The following is a 22,408-nucleotide window of genomic DNA, read 5'->3' as shown; positions in this document are numbered from 1 at the left end:
ATTGGTTCTCCTAAAAGAATTTGTCCAATCATCGCGGGAGATCGTTTGAGGCGACCAATCCGAGGCCTCTCCGCATTGTCGTGCTTCTTGAGAAAGGAGAGGGAGCGTAAATTGCGTTTTCTTTTTCCTTATAAATCACGAACGATGCGACGGATAAATTCCGTTCCTTTGATGTTGGTGTCAAAGAAACGTCAACTTTCATTCCGCGAGTGGTATTTTTGCACTTTAGTGCGCCTTTAAGTGCAACGCGTTATTCCCTAATGGAGACAATTAACTCGAAACGTGGTTATACAGTACAAGCTGACACAAAAAGGCGAAAGTAAGAAAAGCCAGGTACAATGAACAACCAGCGGGGGCTGTGCAAACCTTGAAACACGCTGGACGCGCGAGCCCCTCCTTCCCCCCCTTCAAACTGCAGTGCTGACCTGCTCAGTTTCGGCACCTCTGGAGACCTAAAAATTCCTCTCGGATACACTGCTCTTATTTTCCTTTGCAGCCTTGTACAAACAGAACGAAACTCTCCGCTGCTGTTGACGCAGCGAAAGACAATACGACCCCTCCGTCTGCGAAAGACAAACTATAAAGATGCCTTATATTGAGTGGCCCCCAAAGCCCGCGCGTCGCTGCAAGAGCGCCAAAAAAGACATCCCGCGAATAAGGAGAAAGATGTCGTATGAGGAACAAGTCACACGAGGAATACCAAACACCGTGATACCAAAGAGGCAATAAAATCCGGGACGCTACTGTTTCTTTTTCATTTACTTTTTATTTGCTCTACAAAACGATTTCTCGGTAACGACCCCCGAATGTATCGAGGGGCTCGCTCAAGTGTGCTGCAGGCAAGCGCCCGGCGAAGGCTTACGAAGGGACGGTGGTCGGTCGCGGGGAATTAACTTCTCCGGTTTGTTTTTTATCGTTTTGGCAGACAAGAGAAGGCCTATACAGCTCTGTGATGGCGCTGACATAAACGGATTTCTGCGACCACCTCCGCGACTGCAGATTTTGATAGAGTGAGGGTGAGGGAAATGGTTTGAATCCTCTTTTTTGGGGCGAAAAAGCGTGGGGAGATTTTCTGCCGAGCGGGAGAAGGAATTTCTGTTGTTGTAGTGGCTTCTATAATGTTTATCGCTAGAAGCGAGAGTACAAGTTATTGGTCCCGTGTCTTTTTTTTTTTTTTTTTGTTGTTGTTCTGCAGAACCGATGCTTGTTTCTGTTGTTGAGTGAGATACTAACGGGTAGAGAACATGATGAGAACGCGAGGAAACAAGTGGGGGTTTGTTTCTTCCTTGCTCTGCACCTTCTCGTGCTAACAGGTACTCTGGAACTTCAGCGTAAAACACCGCCGAGAGCGTCCTTCAGAGTTCCGGGTCTTCGGAGTTTATTTTTTTGCCATATTTGGAGGGTGTTTTTCGGAGTTTAACATTTTCCAAGATTTTGGAATTATTCTTCTACTTCTTTTGTTTTTTTTTTACGACCGAGTTAATATTCGAGATTCGCAGAAAATGCGACGGCTGTAAAACGGCATATTGGAACAAAGCAATGAGACGCTGCCTTGCAAGAACGCTTACTGTTGTGCGGCATGACTTGCACACAATGACATCTGTATCACGATCACCTGGCGACATGAGCACCACGAAATCAGGACATGATATTCCTAGACATATGCACGAGGTAGCTTTTGCTTGCGTCCCATCTTACCGTTTGCGTTGCAACCAGCAGCTCTTTCAAGAAGACACTAGTGAGTCATGTTATACCTAACGACGTCGACGTTACTTTTACGACGACGACGACGTATACGTTGGTATTTTTTTCTTTTTTTGAGTTACAGAAATGGTCGGGTGCCGAATTCAATCTCTCCATATATATTGTTTTTTCGACTTATCAACTCGTCAACACCAGTGAGTTTTAGAACATCGTACGCTATCGCCTTTGCGTACGTAAGGGATAGCGTGGTGATTCTGCGCAGTGCGTGAACCTCTAGGTTTTGCGCATGCGCAGAACCACCAACGCTATCCCTTACGAACACAAAGGCGATAGCCTACGGTACACTAAAACTGTCTGATTTGTACGTCACCTGCGCTCCCTTGTCAACTTTGATGAGAAAACAAAGTATGGTTCACAGAAAAGGGTACGTAAAGGAGAACCCGAGATCCTGGACGTTTTCCAAGTAGGCCTGGGAATGACCTCAAAATGACCTATTGCCAAGTAGAACTGGCGACGCGAGGCAATCTGGAGACACTAAAGGAGACGAACCCCGTCAACCACGTCATCATGCCGTGGTTTTCCTTCCCGAGCTTTCGATCACTGGAACCGAATGGAATGACTTTTTTTCTTTTTTTTTTAAAGTCCGGAGTGCTTCGAATTTCAGCGCCGTATCTTTTTCGGATTTTTTCGGGTAAATCCGAAAGCCCGTGGCACTTGCTTTCATTCAAAAGATCGGAGTCATATCGGCACCCAATGTCGAAACGGGGATCAGGAACGAACGGATCACTGTTAAAATGGAACTAATAAGCACCCTCGAAGCCGACAATCACCGTTCTTTCTTCTGAACTGAAACTGGAAGACGTACGCCTGTTTTTGAACGCTTTGCATTTTGCAATAATTGTCCCAAAGAGGCGTACGCATCCTGTTCTCAACAGGTCAGGAGACAGAATGACACAAATAACTGTTTTTGCTCCGGGCGATATTATGTGAACGACGTTCTGTTCTGACAGCGTTGTGAGCTGAGAAATACTTCACCACATAACATGCCGAATGATACGGCTATCGCTCCTGATTTGAAGAGAAAGATAGGCTTTTGCCTGCCCACACAAGTGAGGCCAACAATGCCAAGCACGCCTCGTCACCACCGCATTTTTTTCTTTTTTCTTTTTAATTGTGTCGTAGAGTCCCCTACACTCTTAAAAATGCAGGTCATGGTGTAACTTCGCCAATAATTCTGGCGGATACCGTGGTATAGAGAGCATCCCAGTGAAGACTACTGAGGGATGCTCACATGTTTTCTGTGCAACAAATCCAAGAGCAAGAGGGTTAGCACACCACTCCCGTTCCTGTGCCACCATCATCTCTCCTCTTCCTTTTCACCCTCCCCTCTTCTCCCTCCCCCCGTTTTCATCAAATCAAGGGAGAGAACGTTGTCATTCGGGATGATGGTTGGCTAGGAGCGTGCAATGTGGTGAAGCTCTGTTTTTGGAGTGTATACACAAGCATTCCACGTTTTTGTGTGCACCCTTGTATACCAAAGTTAAACCACGATGTCATCAAACATAGGTTAACTCCTAAAAGAGAGCTTCACCACATAACATGCTTGAGGAAAACCCATCACTCTGAAAACAGGACTTCACCGCATAACACGATCCTAACAAACCACATCCAAAATGACACCGTCCTCTCCCCTGATTTGATGAAAACATTGGAGGCGTACACGCCTTTTTGGTACAGGTATGCAGCTGCGTCAAACGGTACAAAAAGTGTACGCTACACCGTATCGATCTGTGCAATTGTTGGTCTTCGGCGCGGGACCTGGGGTGAAGTGCCCCTTCACCATCACCACCACCACCACCACCGCCGTCTTAAGATGTCTCACAAATTCCATCGTCACTCCAGATTCGCAGAAAGTCCTGGGATTTTGTGACAGTTAACGTAACTACATATGCGTCACAAAAAGGCGCACGCCTTCCGTGTTCACCAAATCAGGGGAAAGAACGACGTCATTGGGAATGATAGTTGGCTAAGAGCGTGTTATGCGGCGAAGTTTTTTTTTGTTTTTTTTTATTCCGTGTGAGCCCCGCGATGCAACTGTGGCTATGAGCGACGTACCGACGTGGACAGGTAGAGAGAGGATAGCAGGAAGGAGTTTGGGACAGGGGGGGGGGGGGTAGTGTGCGTCCTGGGTCGACTTCAAGGGGAGCTGTGCCGACAAAGTTCATTTTTAAGCGTGCACAGCATCAAATACAATGGTCATTCAAGGTTGACCGAGACTTCTGCTCGAGAGAAAGTAGTGAGTAAATGTAATTGAATAATACTTTCGGAGAACGCAGTGCAATCCTTCTCGAGTCAGCGGTACGTGCAGCCATATGGTGCAGCACGTGCAGAAGCGGCAGCTACAATGGCGGAGAGCATGGAGTGTGTCTTTAGCTGTGGAACAGCGATGCGTAGCCAAGTTCCTTGTGAAGGAGAACGTCAAACCAGCTGAGATTTTATTTGCAAAGATTACAGTCACAGTATGGGGAACAAACGATGTCAAAGAGAAGAGTGTGCGAATGGTGCAGACAGTTTGGCGAAGGACGGGATATGGTGACGAGTGAACCACATGGACACGAGCCATGGAACCATGGACCACATGGATCGGGTGACAGTAACATGGCAGCCCAGCGTAATATTAGTGTCGGCAGTGTGGAGACTATCATTCACGAGCACTTACTGTTCCGCAAAGTCTGTGCAATATGGGTTCCCCTACAACCCACTTGTGACCAGAAGGGAGCGCGCATGGCAGTCTCTGAGCAGCTGCTGAACCGGTTTCAATCCGAAGGGGACGAATTTTTGCGGTCAATCATAACATGGGATGAAATCTGGACGCATCATTTTATCCCAGCGACAAAAAGCAGCAACGTGGAATGGTGACAAAAGGCTTCCCTGTCGTCAAAGAAAAGCGAGCCTCCTTCAGGACGCAGCCCTCTGCTGGGTTCACGTGAACTGCCTTATGGGACATGCGAGGTGTCATACGTGTGGACTTCTTGGTTTAAGGTGTCACGATTAATGCCCAGTACCACTCCACCTTGATAAAGGGTGCCGTGCGAAACCCAATTCGCGAGAAAATGCCTGGGATGTTGTCCGAAAAGGGCATTCTTCCTCATGGCAATGCCCGGCCGCACACGAAGGGTTTACGATAGCAACCTTGCCCAAAATGCGCTGGGAGGCTTTGCCTCGTGCCCCTTACAGCCCAGATTTAGCCCCAAGCGATTTACCTTTTGTCTGGGCTCATTAAAGAACACCTTGGAGTAAAGACGTTCCACACAGATTGAAGCCCTCCAGAAAGATGTCCTGAAGTGGCTACGACAGCAGCTCGCTTCTTTCAACGCCAAAGGCATCAAAGAGTTGCTCCACAGCGATGGCAGCGGTATCTAGATGCCAGACTTGTACAAAACACTGCGCAAAAGTATTTAAAATAAGATACTAAGTACTCCACCTAAAAGTATTTAAAATAGAGTACAAAATACTCAAAACTGAAAGTAATTTGAGTAGAGTATTAAATACTGTAAGAAGTATTTAAGATACTCTTTAAAGTGCTTTAGCATTTAGCAGTAAGTGAAACGTGTATTCTTAACGTGGCCCTACAAATGAAAGGAATAAACTTCATCTGTCATGCTTAAGCATATCTTTCATTTGCAACGTCTAGGTGTCAAGTAATACTTGACACAAGTTGATACTTTCTGACCCAATCTGACTTCGTAATCCCTCGTGCATGTCAGCTCGGGTCTTTCAACCTCTGGCACGTGTTTATTGCTTTGATGACCAAGGAAATAAATGCAGGGATTCCCTTGTACCTAATCTTCTGGGGATTCACCTGGCAGTATGAATAGGAAGCGTTGTCTGACAATGTTGGCTATTGACAACAAGGCCAAGCGTGGGACCAGCCTATGGTACAGGACGATAAATGACAGATTCCTGAATTCCCGAAAAATGGAAGAGAAAATAGTGTTAAGTTCCAGTGGCCTGGAAATCTGGACACAGCTGGAAGTGTGCTTAACGAAGAAGGAAAGTATTTTGAGTACTGAGTAGCAAATACGAGAAAAAGTACTTTAAATACTTTAAAAATACTTGTCACAAAAAGTATTGAGTAGAGTACCAAAATACCGGAAAACGTATTTAAAATACTGTACTTTGAGTACGTACTCAAGATACGTACAAGTCTGCTAGATGCGCACGGCGAATGCTTTGAAAAACTGACGTAGTTTGGTGCTTCCCAAATTTTCCATTCTATTTAAAGAAATAAAAGTATCTGTCAACCTCGAACGACCCTCGCGGAGAAATGATTTAGTTTTTCTAAATCGCATTCCTCCAAACCTCAATATAGGCTGCGGTTTAAGTACAATGACCCGAGGACTTTCTTTCTTTTTTTTGATGAACTCGCCGTTGCGGGAGCACAACATTTTTCTTTCTTTCAATTCTGTGTACGTTATTACATCTTTATTGACACAATTACGAAACGCTTTCATAGAATAGCTTTCCAAGCGTCCAGCCGGGGATCAAGAGTTAGTCCGTTCCTCTCCGGCCGGAACGAGGGATTGAGCTCCGGAATGAGCGTGGATCGGCGGGGATTCCAGCCGGAGATTCCGTGCCGGGGATCAAGAGAGCCGGGACGTCGGGAGGCCAAATCCCCTCTGGCCGATATACGGGGCAGCCAAGCGGAGCTGACAGCGGGAGCTCCACGCTCTCGAGAAGGCCGGCTGCCCTTTTTTTTTTTTTTTTTTTCGCACACGGGACTTACAGAAGAGAGAGGCTCGTGCTTGCTCCTGCGGCGACGTCCCTCAAGATGAACAAAAGCAGTTCACGAGTGCTTCAAAATAACGCACAGAACGGGTTGGAGTGCTGCGCGCCTCCACTCTTTCTAGATTTCGTGGATTGAATAGGTAATACAGGTTGTAAAGTTGGATTCACACATGCGTTTCTTGAGGCGCCGCCGCATCTCAGACACACAGTGCGGCGGCCGCGAGGTGTTTCCGGCTCGCTTTTCGAGAAGGTGGTACTGCTGGAAACGCGTGTGTCCAACAGCCGCAAGTCACGATCAGCGAAGTAACGTCATTTACGCAACACGGTGAATGAGGAGCAAGTGAACACACCCTCAATCATCATCATTAAAGTAAGTGTTGTCGCTGTGAGCAAGTGAACGAAACGCAGTCCTGGAGCATCACCGCCGTCAAATTCTATACTGTTCGCTATTGCCGCGGCAGAGAATGTACGCACATGTACCGTACAATTAGATGCATGTAGAGGTTTTGTGGGTGAATGAGGTAAAACGAAATGAGGTAAACTATAGGAACCATGCTAGGCACCCCTACAAGACCCTTTCCCCAGTGGTATTCACTCGGAGCACCTACATTTTTCTCGTCCAAGAACTCAGTTCCAATTCAAGGACTATATATTCATGCTAACAAAATATACGTTTTTGTTTTGTGCACTATAAAACTGATCCTACTTTGGGCACAAGAAAGGTGACATTTCAATACCAGACGCAATACATATCGAGAGGAAAAGCACAGCGTGCACATGTATGGCCACATTCTGTTCCAGGACATAGTCAATTGAAGGCTATTGCCAGGGTATCAAGGACAGTATATTGATAATCAGCCGTGGAAACGACAACACCGGCACAGACAGGCAGCGCTGAACCTTTCCTTCTAATGTTCATATAAGCGCGCGTGCAGAAACGGTGAAAATATAAGACCTGTCATCCGCGGTGCTATATACTCTAAAAGTATTGACGAACCACACGGTTTTGAAGTATGCGTGTGTAGTTTTGATGGCGACAAAACGAAGCAGTTTTCAATTCATTGAAGATAAAGCCTGCACTTGGGCGAACACGAAGGGACACGAGACAAACACCAAAAGGCTGCTTGGTGTTTTTGTCTCGTGTCCCTCTGTGTCCCGCCAAGCTCAGGCTTCATCTTCAATGGATTCCGTCCACTAGCTCTCCTGCATCTATGCCCATTTACAAGTCTCCAATTGTTCTATACGACCTCAAGTCATTCCTGGTAATTTTCCATAGATTTTATAAGAACCGAAATTTAAAGGGCGTGCGGAGGTATGCTGAGGACCATCTCCTGGAGCACTACTTAGCGACGAAGGCTCTCTCTATATATACGCATCATTAACTGACAGAAGCAATAATCCGAACCGGAGCCCAGGAGTTGAAATACAACTCCTGGAGGGCCTCGAGGCGGTCGTCCCATGGGCTCCTCGACATGTGACGGGCATGCAAATTAATGGAGGACTTTCAATTTTCTCCATTTGCATGCGCCACGTCGTTTGACATCTCGAGGAAATTGCACTTTTCACTGCATTTCACCCGCGGGCGGTTTCCCTCGAGGGATTCCACGTCCTACATCCCCTACACTCGCTGGAAACTCGACTGCAGCATGCAGTATATTCCAACCGTATATATATATATATATATATGAACACGAATCAAGACACAATGTATTCTCAAGATGTGCTGCATTGCGTTGCACTGCACACGCTGTGGAGAGTATAGATTGACATCCACGCCTGGTCGGAGAATAGTTTCTTTTTATTTATGTGCGAATAACTAAACAAGTGTGGAGAGGTTAAAGAAAAAGTGGAAGGATTTCATATACTTCTTTCGACGTTCTGTCGAGATTTCTGATCGTGGAGACATTTGGGTGCCTCCTGCCTGAATGTCGTCGATCAACGATACCGCGTCGGCGTCAAAGAATTGAAAGTTATAGTTTCTCTGTAAATTAGGTTTCGTTCGGTTAGTATTCGTTTTGAAAAAATGTATACAATGCAAAATTCTGCAAGCTTTTTCGCTTCGTCACGAAGGCAACCAGGACAGAAGCAGCAGTGAAACGGACCCGAAGCTCGATGGGGACATCAGGGCGCTGTTGGACGTGCACAAGATGCTACAAAAATATATTTAAAACACGATAGTATATATAGATACTGGAGGGAGAACGCGCTTAAGATACAATACAAAGTGAAAAATAAAGTAGAGTATAGTAGAAAATACTTCAAATGGGTATTTAAGATACATTTAACGTACTTGACTTTTGGTATCGAAAGTGATTGCTGTTTTATTTGTTTATTTATTTAAGCCTAGACATTATCGGCGCGTTGTATACAGGTTCATACGTATACGTTGTTCATTTCTGTCCGTTACAGAATTTTTTTTATAGAAAAAGCTATAGGAGCAACACAGATGTCGTTTTTGTATTTGAGTTACTACCGCTAGGCGGACATCCTATCCAAGAAAGTATGTAACTACAAGATGACTAACTGCCTAAAATTCATTAATGAACTCTTTAATTATGGAATTTCTGGAAAAAGCGAGATAGCAGAATGGAGGCAATCCTCGTTGAACGCCATTCTATCTTTTAAAAATTCCGAAACGAGCGCGTTCCGTGAAATATCGATAGCTGAATTTCTCTATGTAAATGAGCCGAAACCAAAACAGCGCGCCTCAGGAGCCGACGGAGGCTCATCTGGGCCGGAAAGCGGTTAATCTGGCCAGCAGATGAGCACCTACTAGGGGCATGCGAATATTCGAGTTCTCGAATTCGAATCGAATATTAACATTCGAAGTATTCGATTCGCGAATCGAATATCTAATATTCGGTTTTCCGAATATTCGACTACAGTATTCCACGAGTATCAACGATACCACCCCGAAAGTGGGCTTCACCTGAAGCTTCCTTGCATGAGGTGAAGCCTGCTTTACGAAATATGCTAGTGCTGCAGGACCAACACAACACAGGCGGACCGTTCTTGTTTAACTTCGCCTGAGGAAAGAGCGGCGTCCTTCCCATGCGCACTTTAGCAGTGCCGACGGGAAATTTTGACATCCTTTACGTTCAAAGTTTCAGTAATCCAACATCCCCAGGTGAGACATACACACAACAACAACTTTATTTTGACTTTGGAGCACACACACACTTTGGAGACATACACACTAAATCAAAGCTAAAGGATGTTCACGGCAAAGCTGAGGCTGGACGCCATCCACAGGTGACTTGTGAAACCAACAAGTGACCTGTGGATGTTCAGAAACTATTACAGCCTTATCTGTTAACATCCACTGCATCGCAACAAATTTTGAAACCAAGATAATTGCCCCAGTAGACTCAGCTGAAAAGTCGGAAACGCTATTTATGTAAAGTTATAGAGTATGGGATTCCCACAGAAGATTTAGATATCTCGCTTGTGACAGTTAATGGCAGAAAAATTTCACTAAAACCACGAGCTACAAATTGCAAACTTTTATTGCAAAAGGTACGTATTGTAAAATTTGCACGAATGTTCGATATTTGGCACTTTTCCCCCATTTGATTCGATATTCGATTCGACTTGAAATATTCAAATTCGCGCACTCCTTGCACCTACTCCAACCATCATCCCCATCGCTCCCAAGCACGTGGCCCTCTGACGTGAAATGAGCGCAGTGTTCCCTGCGCTCCCTCCCTGTCGCCGCGCTTTCAGTTTCTGCCCATCTGCACATAAAAATTCCATCGCTTGTGCGCGTTTCAGGATTTTTTTAAAACGTGGAATATGGCTTTCAACGAAGATTGTCTCCCGTTCTCCTAACTCGCTTTTTTTTCGAAAACTACATATTAAATGGTTAATTATTTTGAATGCATTTTGAATTTGAAATAAGTTTTAATGAATTGGTTTAAGTTTTAAATTTGAACCAATTTTAATGAATTATTTATTATGAATTATTTATCATTAAAAATTAGAATTTTTAATTTGAATTAATTTTTAATGTATTAATGAATTTTCCGTAATTAGTCACCTTGTAGCTATATACTTTCTTCGAGAGGATGTCCGCCTGGCCGTAACTCAGGTGAAAAAAAAAAAAAACATGTTGCTGTCGTAGCTTTTCTATAAAAAATCTGTAACGGACAAAAAATTAACACCCTGTATAGAGTTGCATTCCAGAGTGTTCGTGAGTCAAGCTTCCTCTCTCCCTTTGGGAAGTAATCTACTTGGTCAATGAGTTGTCCTTCTCCACAATGTACTGAAAAGAAGAAGACCAGGGAAGCAGGGGTACTTCAGACAAACGGAAAGTAACTAGAGTACTGACTACAAAATACTGAAACAAGTATTTGAAACATAGCAAAAATGCCTTTCACAGAATGTACTGAGTAAGATACTAAAACAATAACAAAGGTATTTAAAATGCAGTATTTCCGTGTTTCCGTTAAAATTTCCCTGTACCGGAATGGCTATATAGAAACACCCTGCTCTTCTCAGCTTGGAACTTATTACAACATAGGGTAAGAATAAAGCGATACGTTACAATATATATATATATATATATACTCAGATATCTAAGATACAGTAACGGTTCCTCACAAACAGTTCCTCAGCACCAAATAAATTTGCACTGAAGAGAGGTTCCCCCCCAAGAACCTTTTAGGCTGGTTGCGTAACCAACCAGATAAACCAAATCTTTAGAAGTGTACTGGCATGCTCAGCATTATGTCCCAGGAGACCATGTACAGTGTTGATCGGCGAATTGTCGCATACACAGCACGTGCCACACATGTCAATTTAGGGCCGATCTTCGTCGCGCGCGTTCTTCCGATTTCTACGCACGTGCGCATCTACCCCAAAAAAAATTCCCGTTCAAGCCGATGCATTCCCAAAGGATATTCGCCCATTACACGCGAAGGAGGGATTATATAGGGAGGCCATGCACTTTATTTTTGCTGGGGGATGACAAGAATTGTTTTGTTTCGTCGCTATATTTAGCCACGAGATTGACGATGGAGTTGGATGTTGTGTCTGTGGGAGGCGGCAGGGGGTGACGTCGGGTAGACGGGCGACCTGCGTGGCAGCAAGTCGCTCGGGGAAGTGGGAGGGTATCGGGAGAGTGGAAGATGTCTCGAGAATTACAATGATGGGAGATTGTGATCGACAGCTGCGATGTGCGGTAACCAAAGCCGAAAGGTGCTGCGGTTTGTACAAAACGAACGCGGCGTTTCCAAGTGTACGCCTAAGTCACAGCGAACGTGATTTGACTCGTAACGGCAGCGGGGAAAAGAAAACATTGCCTGCCTCAATCGAGATTTTTGATAGGAAAATATAGAGTAACGCGTCAAATGAGACATAGCGCGTCTTCTGTACCGGAGGCCTCGCCACGGGAGCGGTGACCAATCAATTTTTACTTAAAAATTGTTTTTGACTATACGGCACTAGCGAACTACGATAACCATTCTGCCTTTCAGTCTTCGTCAGGCAAGTTTGCGAAACACCCAATAATGAGCAGAGTTTCATTTTTTTTTTTACCTACCTACACTTTAAAAACAAAACTTCACCACATAACACGGTGGAGGCTAACCATTGCACAAAATGATACATTTACCACTTCCGATTTGTGGAAAGTACGGGGCGTACGCCTTTTTTTTTTTTTGAACTGCATAAGTGTTCCAAAAAAGCGTACGCCTCCCGTTTTTAACCAATCAGGGGGGCAGAACGAGGATGTTGATTGGTTAAGAGAGCACTATGTGCTGAAGTAGTGCTCAGACGCTTTCAGACACGTGTCAGCACAGTTCCCTTTGAAGTCGGCCCAGGACGCACATTCCCCAGGGCGCCAGTCGTGACGTTGCCCACCTCTGTGAGGCCGACAACGGCGAGCCCTTTAACCCACCACCACCACCACCAGTCCTGTTTCATTACCACACCACCACTACCATCTGTTTTTAGTGTGTAGGACTGCAATCCAAAGATTGCGCAGCAGTAGTAAAAACTGTTTTTTTTTTTGTTCGTTTTTTTGTTTCTCTCTTTGCAGCCGATCAGCAGTGGTGACTCCCCAGAACAGGTGCTCGTCAATTCCTATTTCACCTTTTGTTGTTAAATATCACAGGGTCTCACATGTGACGTCATTTGTCTTTACAGTACGATGTGCCGGATATCAAAGGAGAGGATCTGTTTTCAGATGAGTTCGACGAAGGCAGTGCTGAACCAGGTGATGCCCTTGTTCCGGTTTCTTCGAAGAGTTTCGTATAGCGTGACGATTTTCAGCTGTTGAGAGAACTTAGTAAGCAATGGCCCACACAGCCAAAGCACAGAAAAGGTGGATGATACTGAATTGCCGCATCGATGTCGACTACTATACAAGGACGATGATTAGATGCTCATAAAGCCTTTTTCCATGAAAAAGCAGTCTCTTCTATGCAAATACAAAACTTATACCGATATTTGAACAAAGTGGGAAATATTGGAAAATATGGGAAAACACGATGCATGGTTCCTCTGAAGACTGTAAGAGCCATTATTTCATGGCGACGTAATTTTCCTATAATCTATAAGCGGGGGGGGGGGGGGAGTAATTTTAGTCCCTTGCGGGAGTAAATGCATAACCACTATCATTAGTCCTTTTGGAAACTAGAATTGCACGGCAGTGCTAAGTTCAGGGAATATTTGCAGTGTAATGGAGAGTAACTTTCAGAGTCACGGGAGTAAAATGGAGAGTGTTGCCATCTAGTGGACTATAAGCTCTAACCGCTTACCACTTTACTCCTTTTTTATCAAGTGTACACATTATTCCCTTACATATCCTCCTTTAAGCATCCTCGCCGATAGCTTTTACCGATTTTATGCTTCTTTTTCCCGCATTATGTTGAAGATCTCCCACCCGTTCCACCACCTCCTCCACCGACGGGTAAGTTGCCCAATTTTCAGTTGTCCCATCCCATTTGCTTTGTATTTCGTTGTGCCTTACGATAAGTCCGATATGGTGTCGTATGCAGACCCAGATCCAGGGGCCGTAATGGTTCAGTTCGTGATCAACTTTTTTGTCCTTAGCTGTGCATAGCGCAGGATTTTCCGTGTTCAAGCTGTCCATATTGCACGAATGGCGTGTCAGAACGGCAAAACTTAGACATGTCTTCCACAGACACAGCGTGAGGCATATAGACGTCGGTACAAGAGGAATCGCGCTGTACCTATAGCGCAGTTTTTCTGTGGTCCTGACGAGATTGATTAATTCGTATGACAAAGCGGTGCATCCTGTAGGAGGCATGCCATAAGAGAAGGCCCTGTGCAGACTGATAACTCTCATCCTTTTGTTGCAAGGCATCGGCACAGGGACAGACTTCCAACAGGTTAGTATATACCCATGCCGTGGGCTCTCTATTTCTTCGTATGGTTTCCAGCGCTGCGTTGTAGAGTTGACTTTTTCAGATGATGACACAGTTGTGTCTTCGTTTCTTCCGCGCTTCTCTTTACCATACGAAAAGAAAATTACCTCTCACTTTGCATAGTGTTCTAATTGCTCACTGCAGAGAAGAGAAATATCTTATATACTGTGTCTCTCGCGTTATGTTCGCTGTTCAGCAAATGTGTCTTAGTATGACATAAACGTTTGCTTTCAGGAGCATGACATCCCTGAAGATTTCATGGTGGTTACCACCAGTCCTCCTATGACTCAGGTATAGCAGCCACGTCGCAACAAGTGAAGTGTCCTATTGTCAAACACTGGACTACGCTGTGCAACGTCACGTTGAACTATAAATACCCAATGTTCATGATAAAAGCGCTAAAAGGCACACAAAGACAAGGCCATGAAACAGCACCAGACCACCGACCGCTTAGCGTTGTTGTGTGGCGTGGTTTCGCGGTCCTTGTCTTTTAGCGCGAACACTGCAATGTACCAACAGGCTCAAATTCCGTAATACAATCCACTTGTCAGTAGTCGCAATTAGCCCGCTCACCCATGTACTATACACCAGCATCGTTCAAAAAAACGAAGCTAAGCTTAGTGACGTATGGCAAACTGCTGCGATCCTCTACTTTGTCGTCTTCATACATTCGCAGACCGATAAGTTCTGCTACTGCAGCGGCAACATTAGCACCGTCACCAGAGGTCCACGTGGGGAGAAAGGACGTGACGGTTCACCTGGACCCCCGGTAAGTACGACGAATCGCTCCGCATTGATGGTCTTCGATCACGAACTCTCCCTCACGATCCCTCACCAAGGGCCCTCCTGGTCACCGAGGCTTGCAAGGTCCAGAGGGTTCACCAGGACCGCCAGGTCCGCAGGTATTGCTTATTGTTGGGACCTACGTCACGTGGTGACGATAAGTGCTCGTTCGTAGGGACCAACTGGTCTCCAAGGACTCACCGGCCTTCCCGGTGTACCTGGAAAGCCGGGCATTGACGGCTCACCTGGCCTTCAGGGCTCACGTGGTTTACCTGGGCCACCCGGACCTCCGGGCCCTTCAGCGCCGCGCATATTTGATGTAAATCTTCAGCGTCAGCTTTATAGCATGCCCCTTGAACTTCTGCTCTATCCTTCCACAGCCTGTCTAACAGTGCTTACAGTTGTTCGCTTACACTGCTTGATTTGCTTTGTACGTCTGGCATGTCCTTGAACGTTGGCAAAACGCAGCTCGACAACGGCTACTCGTCTGGCTTGTACAGTGGGGGTTTTAACGGCAGAACAGGAGGCTTTCAGGGTGTACCGGGACCAAAAGGCCTTCAAGGACCTAAAGGAGATGCAGGATCCATAGGACCCCGAGGACATAAGGGCGATCAGGTATCTTACGAAGAAACTGTATGACTGACAGACAATGGTCAGCCGATAAATGTGACGGAAGGGCATAACACAGCTGATGGCACGCAGTGCTTAGAAATCATGTTGCTTACAGCTTGTGTGGCGCTTTGCGCTGTATAGTTTTAAGTTCACGATACTTAGCTCTCCTCCCTTACCACTACCAGTGCTTCTTCCTACGTGCTCCGTACTCTAAGCCGGTTGGCTTACTGTGCTGTGCTGACGCTTGACGCTACACCTAGTGAAGCTTCCATTCTTACAACTTGCTGTCGCTTGTTTGAAATGTACCAAATGTCGCGGTCGACGCAAATATACTGTTCAAGACTAACTATGAAAATTTGGAACAGACAGAGTTGGTTTTCGTTCCATATGTATGGTAGATATTATTGCGTTCCTTTTTATTTCGTAATTTGTATCGCGTCCCCGGACACACCTCAGTAATTGTATGCTTCGAAAACAGGCAGGTCTCGCATCTCTAAAAAACCTTTTTGCTAAGTGAGCTCCGCATTTGGTTACACAATGTTTCTTTTGATTACTCTCAAAAACCAAGGCACCCTTTACATGTATGTACGAAGTTAGCATAAAGAACCAGGTGCTAGTAAGCTGTCTGAAAATACTGTTAAACTCATCTAACATACAGAGTAATGGGTCACAATCAGTTCTACGGGTACATAGCAAAGGAGTGATTACCCGCAATGCGTGAACAAATTAACGTGGCAGAGATCTGCAGTAAATATTGTGGGAAGCATTCCGTGTAACACTGGCTTATGTGCACGAGCCACCCGTGTCACCTAGGCCAAGGGAACAGGAACTCTAGCTTGCCACGGCAACAGGTTGGCTTCACCACACTTCGAACTGCCCTGTTCCGTGCGTCTAGCACCAAGACCCGAATGGCTGCAGAAGAGCAGCGCATGTTTGCGAAAGACGACATTGCTGCCTTGGGGAAACAAGGCACGAAGTGAGACAGTTCAAAGTGTGGTGGAATAAACTTCTTGGCCTGGTTGACGCACAGGTGGGTCGGACCCAGAACCCAGTGGGACAAGCCACACAATCCCACAAGTGTTTACCTCTCATGTATTCTGCTACGGACACACCACACCACACCAACAATCTTTGATCACACGCGTTTAAAACAGGGCCCTATTGGACCCCCGGGTCTAAAAGGAGATCATGGAATGCCTGGCGTTCCAGGACCATCTGGGGAGCCCGGCACGCCAGGACAAAAGGGACAGAAGGTATGCTTCACAGATTGTTGTCAGAAAGCGTATAACTGACATGAACAGACTGTCTGGTGACACTCTTTTTACGTTTTAGTCTTTGCATATATATATATTTGTTGCTATCAATCTTTACGTCCGTTCAGCCGTATAGAAACTATTTTTTTCACACCACCTCTACTGTCGCACTTGTGGAGGTAGCACACGACCAGTGGAGCACAATCATGGATCATGTGAAATTGCGCAGGGTGAAATAGGAGTCGGGCTGCCCGGCCCTCCCGGACCTCCAGGAAATGTGTACACAATGCCGCGCGACAGCGACCTCGATTTTGGAAGCGGTTCACTCTCCTTTGTACCAGGAACAAAGGTGAACATACTGGACATCTGCGCGTGCACTCACACGATGGAGTGGACGTGCAGAGAGATGCTATACGCAATGTGAAAGAACCACAGCTAGAACGAATACTGATTAGTCGTAGTTACAATGCAGGGAGACAAAGGTGAAATGGGACTACCAGGACCCATTGGGCCAGCAGGGAAAGACGGACCAAAGGTGAGCGACAACGCGATTGCCTTTGCACCTAAAGCTGCTTTTTACGCCTTTGAAATACAATTGCGCGCATGTGTGTACCAGGGCGAAAAGGGAAACAACGGTTTTAACGGGTTGCCAGGACTAAAGGGCAGCAAGGGCGACCCCGGAGAGGTTCACTACGAAGACCTGGAGGGTAGAATTCTCGTTGCTCAAGTAAGAACTAAAACATCATCACATGCATGCTTCACGAAATGGTCTTGCAGTCGGTTCATCTATAGGAGTACGATTGCTGGAAAAACACAACGAGGACAATTCATTGCTTTTCTTCTACTTGCAGAAGGGTGACAAAGGTGACAGGGGTCGCAGGGGCAAGAAAGGACCCCCGGGTCCTCCAGGGAGCTTTGTGGGCGAGTTAGAACGCCTGGTAAGAAAGCACTACACCCACTCTACAATATGGCACTCTTTGTGACGCGGATTTTAGACGGGTTCGACGTTTGCTCAGCTTGATTTAACCTTTGCGATCACACGCTTTGTGAGCGCGCCATCCTCTGGAAAGTTGGCGAAACGAAATAACGCGACGAGACGAAGACACAAGAAGTGAGTGCGCACACGACGAGCGCTAACCTGCAACTGGAAAACTTATTGAAATCAGGGCCCACATGCGACACACATACGCGCCGATACGTACCACACTGCACACCATAGGTATTCTCCACATCATCCCGATGTCAGAGCCACAAACACAAAGAACCACAACGCTGTTGCAAAGAAGCACTGAGAAAATCAACACATACTCGAAGAGACCGGTTGTTAAAGATGGGGAAAGGGTATCTACGTGCGACCATCATGCGGTGGAGTGTGAGGAAATGAGTGTAACGGACGGGACGGACGCTCTCTCAGAAAAATTGCGTTAAAAATGCACTACACGGATGTTATGTTGAAAAGTCGCTCTTGTACAAGACCAGAAAAAGGGGGGAGGGGTACATGTATATGGACACATGTTTAGAGGTGTATCATTGGCAACCGCGCTGTATTGGGGAATCTGAAAAATTTCACGGGTTGCACAAAACAGAGGGGGGGGGGGGGAATCCACTGTACATCGCCACAGAATATCACAGCAAGCACGATCCTTTACGACGACTAAATGGCGGTGCAGGAGTATGCTGCCAATGACTTTCTCAAACGTAGTTCTCCCGATCGCTGATTCAGCATGCATGTCTGGATGACTGGACATGATGGCTTACAAATTCTGCAGGTTGGTCCGGCAGGACCAAAAGGAGAAAAGGGAGAGTGCAGCAAAGGCGAGCGAGGTGAACCAGGTCCGCCAGGGCCGGCCACTTACCTCGACGCATCGGTAGGTGAACTTTCAAGCACACGATTGGTAACTGAAGTCATCACGTCACGAATTGTCATGTTGGAGTGGTTGACCAGTTGACCTCTGTAAAAGTGTCTCATTCGTTCACTCACAAATCTGTAACAATTGTGTTTACGTTTAGGATGGCCTGACCTACATTGCGAGTAAGTTTTTAGTTCATCCTCACACACATCTTTCGACAAGATAATGCGGACGATTTTTATTTTGCTTCCATAACAGATGAAGGCACAAAAGGTGAAAAGGGCGACATTGGATTCACAGGGCCTATTGGTCCAACCGGAGAACGAGGTCCCATGGGCCTTCCAGGACATAAGGCAAGTACTTCATTCTAGCTGTTTTGCTGGATTCACGCTATAGTTCATAACACACCACTCCGCTTCGTGGCAGCGGATACGCGCTGGTCATATGTAGAAAATTCCTCTTTTGCACTGCAATGAAGAGAACCGCGAAGACTGTATTCATAATACAGTCCTTCGGGGGGGGGGGGGGGGGGGCGCACAACACGTCGGCTAGAGCTTTCTGCTACCTATCACATTGTGCATGAAGGCCACAGTAATCCCAATGATGCATAGGGGAAGCTTCGTGACCAGGGGTACAGCCGAAGTCTACGACAAAAAGACACAAGGAATGGCGACAACCATTCCTTGTGAGTGTGCAGGGCTTCTGTTTCATGCTTTTTTTTTTTCTGACTGTTGTGTGCTTAAAAATACTGTTTATGAGTAAAGTTTTTGAAACAAATTATAACAGAGGTCCCACATCCAAATTGTAGCAGATGAACTCGACTGACTTTACCATGAGTGATGAATGTAGGAGTGTGGTGTGCACTGGTGCGAATCTAGCCCTACTAAACAGTATTCCTCACTGAGAAAAAGAGAAATAGGCTGCAACTTGTTGCAACACGTTTCTGGACTGCCATGCAGAGGCTAACATTATCCGTTCCACAGGGCGAAAAAGGTGACCACGGCCCACCGGGACCTCCGGGACCCATCAGTTTTAGTGCTGGATCACACGCGGGAACAAAGGTACGTACACTGTTGCCTCTGTGTTGATATAACAGCGTTCTTTAATAATGGTATACCTAATTACTTAATAAATCTACGTTTCATGACATAGGGTGAACCCGGCGTACCTGGATCCCCCGGGCCACCAGGCCCTCCAGGACTTACGCAATGGGTTGATACTTCCAACAGTATTAACACTAGAGGTCGGTGCCTTCGTTCATTACGTTTGAAAGCACAGTAACCAGGACAATTGCGTGCTCGCAGGTGGTCAAGTAATACAGGGACCGCCAGGGGTGCCAGGTGCCCCCGGTCCTCCGGGTCCTCCTGGACCACCAGGTCCATCGGTTGTGCAAGCAAAGAGCTCTCAACCATCGATCGTCCCAGGGGTAGCATAAACTATCTAGTATGTGTTCCACCCATTTAAAATTTTCTTACACACATCCTTTTATCCATTGAAGGCTGTAACATTCAAGAATATGGATTCTCTGCTGAGAATGTCCGATATCAGCCCATTAGGCACACAAGCGTTTGTGCTTGACGAAGAAGTCCTGCTTGTTCGAGTCAGCGCTGGATGGCAGTACATCGCTGTAAGGCGGAATTATGGGAATACATCCCTAACTTTTACTTAAAGCACAACTTTTCTACAGCTTGGGTCTCTCGTTCAGTTGCCAAAGACCACCACAACTGTGAGTATGACGGTTTTCTATCCTCATTACTTCCCGGTAGGCCGTTCGATGGAGTGTAAGGCTTCCATAAAACTAAGTGGTGGTGATGCCTGCAATAACACCACCATCTGGTTTCACTATTACCTTTTAAAAACCCCTTTGGCAACTCAATCTTCTACTACAACATTTTAGACCTCGACGACGGCACCATCACCATCACTCTCACCTGACAGTCTCAGGATGGATTCTCCCAAGGTATGCCTGCTGAAACTTATATCGGGGACAGTCCACGAAATACGCCATCAAAAAACAAAAGTGTCACATTTTTTAACTTATTCGAGTGTGCATATAAAGCTTGTTGTTCTTTCATAACGAAAAACCAATAACTGTGCCTCATATGTTGCCTTTCACGCTACCAAATGTTCCCTTAGATACGAAGGAAGGTAAACGTCTCTTGCATTCTCCACTTCCTTCTGTCATTCTTTTCTTACGATTATGTTAGCCATGAACTCACAATGGGGGGGTTGGGGACGCACAGCTTCGCATCGCGGCTTTGAACCAGCCGTGGACGGGTGACATGCACGGCGTCCGCGGAGCAGACTACGAGTGCTATCGGCAGTCCAGACACGCGCACCTACGGGGCACCTTCAGAGCTCTCCTTGCATCCCGTGTCCAGAACCTCAACAGTATCGTACGATCTAAAGATGCTGATCTTCCATTAGTTAATCTGAAGGTAATATGCCAGTGAGGATTCCCGACTACTTCCTGACTGCCGACTCGACTCTTCCAGGGTGAGGTGGTGTTCAATTCCTGGAAAGAGCTGTTTTCGGGAGGGGGTGGCACGTTTCCTTATCCACCCAGGATCTACTCGTTTGATGGAAGAAACGTCCTTGCCGATAATACGTGGTAAGTGGCTGGGCGAAACTTCTGGTATGCAAGATAGTCTTTAACATGGTCATTGACGCAGTCCCAATTCTATATTTTCTTCCGAAAGGCTCCACAGCATAGCATAGCTACATGGCTCTTCTTCAGCTGTTGAAGCTGAGTATGTTCACGTGCTATGATGGCGCAGGAGTATTTATGTACGGCAACCATTGCTTAGTTTGGGTTGGTTGGTAACGTGTATTTCAGGGCAGTCTGCCCACCGGCTCTTTCACGGAAAGACACTCCAAAATTCGCAGCCTCGTCTACTTTCTCCAGGAATCTGGCCTCGCTCAAAGGCTATGAGTACTGCTCGGACTTCTCGGCAACTCTGCAGTGACTGCCCTAAATCTTAAATTTCGGCCGTCATCATTCCTTCATCTGTTATCACACCATCTCATCTCATCCTGGCCACAGTCGTGACGCAGCCCACATACGTGAGGCCAACAACGGCAAGCCGGTTTTCGACACCACCACCACCACCTGCCCGCCGGCAACCAGAACACACAACAGAAAGAATAGGACATGACGCATAGAACATTAAAAAGGAACAAGAAAGAAGAAGAACTTCTAAAGCTGAAAATTGATTCACTTTTTGGTGGAGGTCGACTCGCGTAAGCAATGGAACCACAAATTCAAATTATTTACAGAACAATTGTTACTCATATAACTTGTGACATTCCCTCCAGTGCCACTGGCGTCACCCATAGGCCCAGAGAATTGGAATTATAGCGTGCCACGACAACAGGCCAGTTCGACTTCGTCGAAACTCACATACCCATTTTTTCTTTATCACATCACGACAACAGGTCTGTTTCATCACCGACAAAATGCCTTGCTCATCCCTCTGAGACAAGCCAGAGAAGACACTACATCACACAGAAGTGTCCTGATTTTTCAATCAACGCCGCAGTGACAAGGATTACAAGTGACTACCAGTCGAGCCCGTTTATAACGATATTGACGGGAACGCAAAATCCGATAATTATACCAGAGTATCGTAGAACATGAACTTTCGCGAAATCGCCGCTAGGAATCACGTCAACAATATTGAACTGTAGAACGCCGCTGAACATGCACGTTTGTTGAGAGCACGAAAGTTTTTTATCAAGCTCTACTTCTAAAGGGACCATGACGGAGATTTCAAAAACTTCCGCAAGCATATGTATGCATTCCTAGCCGCTACCATTCACCATGTGGAGTATGAAGTCAACATTGGCTAGAACAATGGAGAACCACGGCTAAAGAAGAGAGACTGCTTCGACGCCTCCGCTGCCAACCCGACGGAGAAACTGGCTGTGTGGCGTCAAATGCAGACGACCTTGGCCACTGTCGGGCTAGCTTGGTGCAACCTTGCAGTGAGCAAAGGATGTAAGTGACGTCAGCTCGCTTGCAGCAGGCGTG

At 46.2% G+C, this 22,408-nt stretch overlaps 1 protein-coding gene across 3 annotated transcripts in view; it reads left to right on the top strand.

The window, feature by feature from the left end:
* LOC135368392 (collagen alpha-1(VIII) chain-like) overlaps window positions 1-22,408 on the top strand; it is a 51,664-nt gene that overhangs the window by 24,162 nt on the left and 5,094 nt on the right. The window contains exons 3-27 of one of the 3 annotated variants that reach the window (XM_064601609.1): window positions 12,530-12,559; window positions 12,637-12,706; window positions 13,367-13,402; window positions 13,816-13,844; window positions 14,115-14,171; window positions 14,557-14,649; window positions 14,720-14,782; window positions 14,839-14,982; window positions 15,132-15,278; window positions 16,430-16,528; window positions 16,758-16,877; window positions 17,001-17,063; window positions 17,145-17,255; window positions 17,380-17,466; window positions 18,298-18,396; window positions 18,539-18,560; window positions 18,637-18,731; window positions 19,362-19,439; window positions 19,531-19,621; window positions 19,683-19,804; window positions 19,877-20,005; window positions 20,066-20,104; window positions 20,276-20,338; window positions 20,622-20,816; window positions 20,874-20,989. In XM_064601609.1, coding sequence (XP_064457679.1) covers window positions 12,530-12,559; window positions 12,637-12,706; window positions 13,367-13,402; window positions 13,816-13,844; window positions 14,115-14,171; window positions 14,557-14,649; window positions 14,720-14,782; window positions 14,839-14,982; window positions 15,132-15,278; window positions 16,430-16,528; window positions 16,758-16,877; window positions 17,001-17,063; window positions 17,145-17,255; window positions 17,380-17,466; window positions 18,298-18,396; window positions 18,539-18,560; window positions 18,637-18,731; window positions 19,362-19,439; window positions 19,531-19,621; window positions 19,683-19,804; window positions 19,877-20,005; window positions 20,066-20,104; window positions 20,276-20,338; window positions 20,622-20,816; window positions 20,874-20,989 — 2,198 coding nt within the window. The remainder of the gene's footprint in view (window positions 1-12,529; window positions 12,560-12,636; window positions 12,707-13,366; window positions 13,403-13,815; window positions 13,845-14,114; window positions 14,172-14,556; window positions 14,650-14,719; window positions 14,783-14,838; window positions 14,983-15,131; window positions 15,279-16,429; window positions 16,529-16,757; window positions 16,878-17,000; window positions 17,064-17,144; window positions 17,256-17,379; window positions 17,467-18,297; window positions 18,397-18,538; window positions 18,561-18,636; window positions 18,732-19,361; window positions 19,440-19,530; window positions 19,622-19,682; window positions 19,805-19,876; window positions 20,006-20,065; window positions 20,105-20,275; window positions 20,339-20,621; window positions 20,817-20,873; window positions 20,990-22,408) is intronic. The other 2 variants (XM_064601610.1, XM_064601611.1) reach the window with 2 other exon arrangements.

Source organism: Ornithodoros turicata, chromosome 9, assembly GCF_037126465.1.
Source record: "Ornithodoros turicata isolate Travis chromosome 9, ASM3712646v1, whole genome shotgun sequence".
NCBI lineage: Eukaryota > Metazoa > Arthropoda > Arachnida > Ixodida > Argasidae > Ornithodoros > Ornithodoros turicata.
This window is presented reverse-complemented; position numbering and strand designations above follow the sequence as displayed.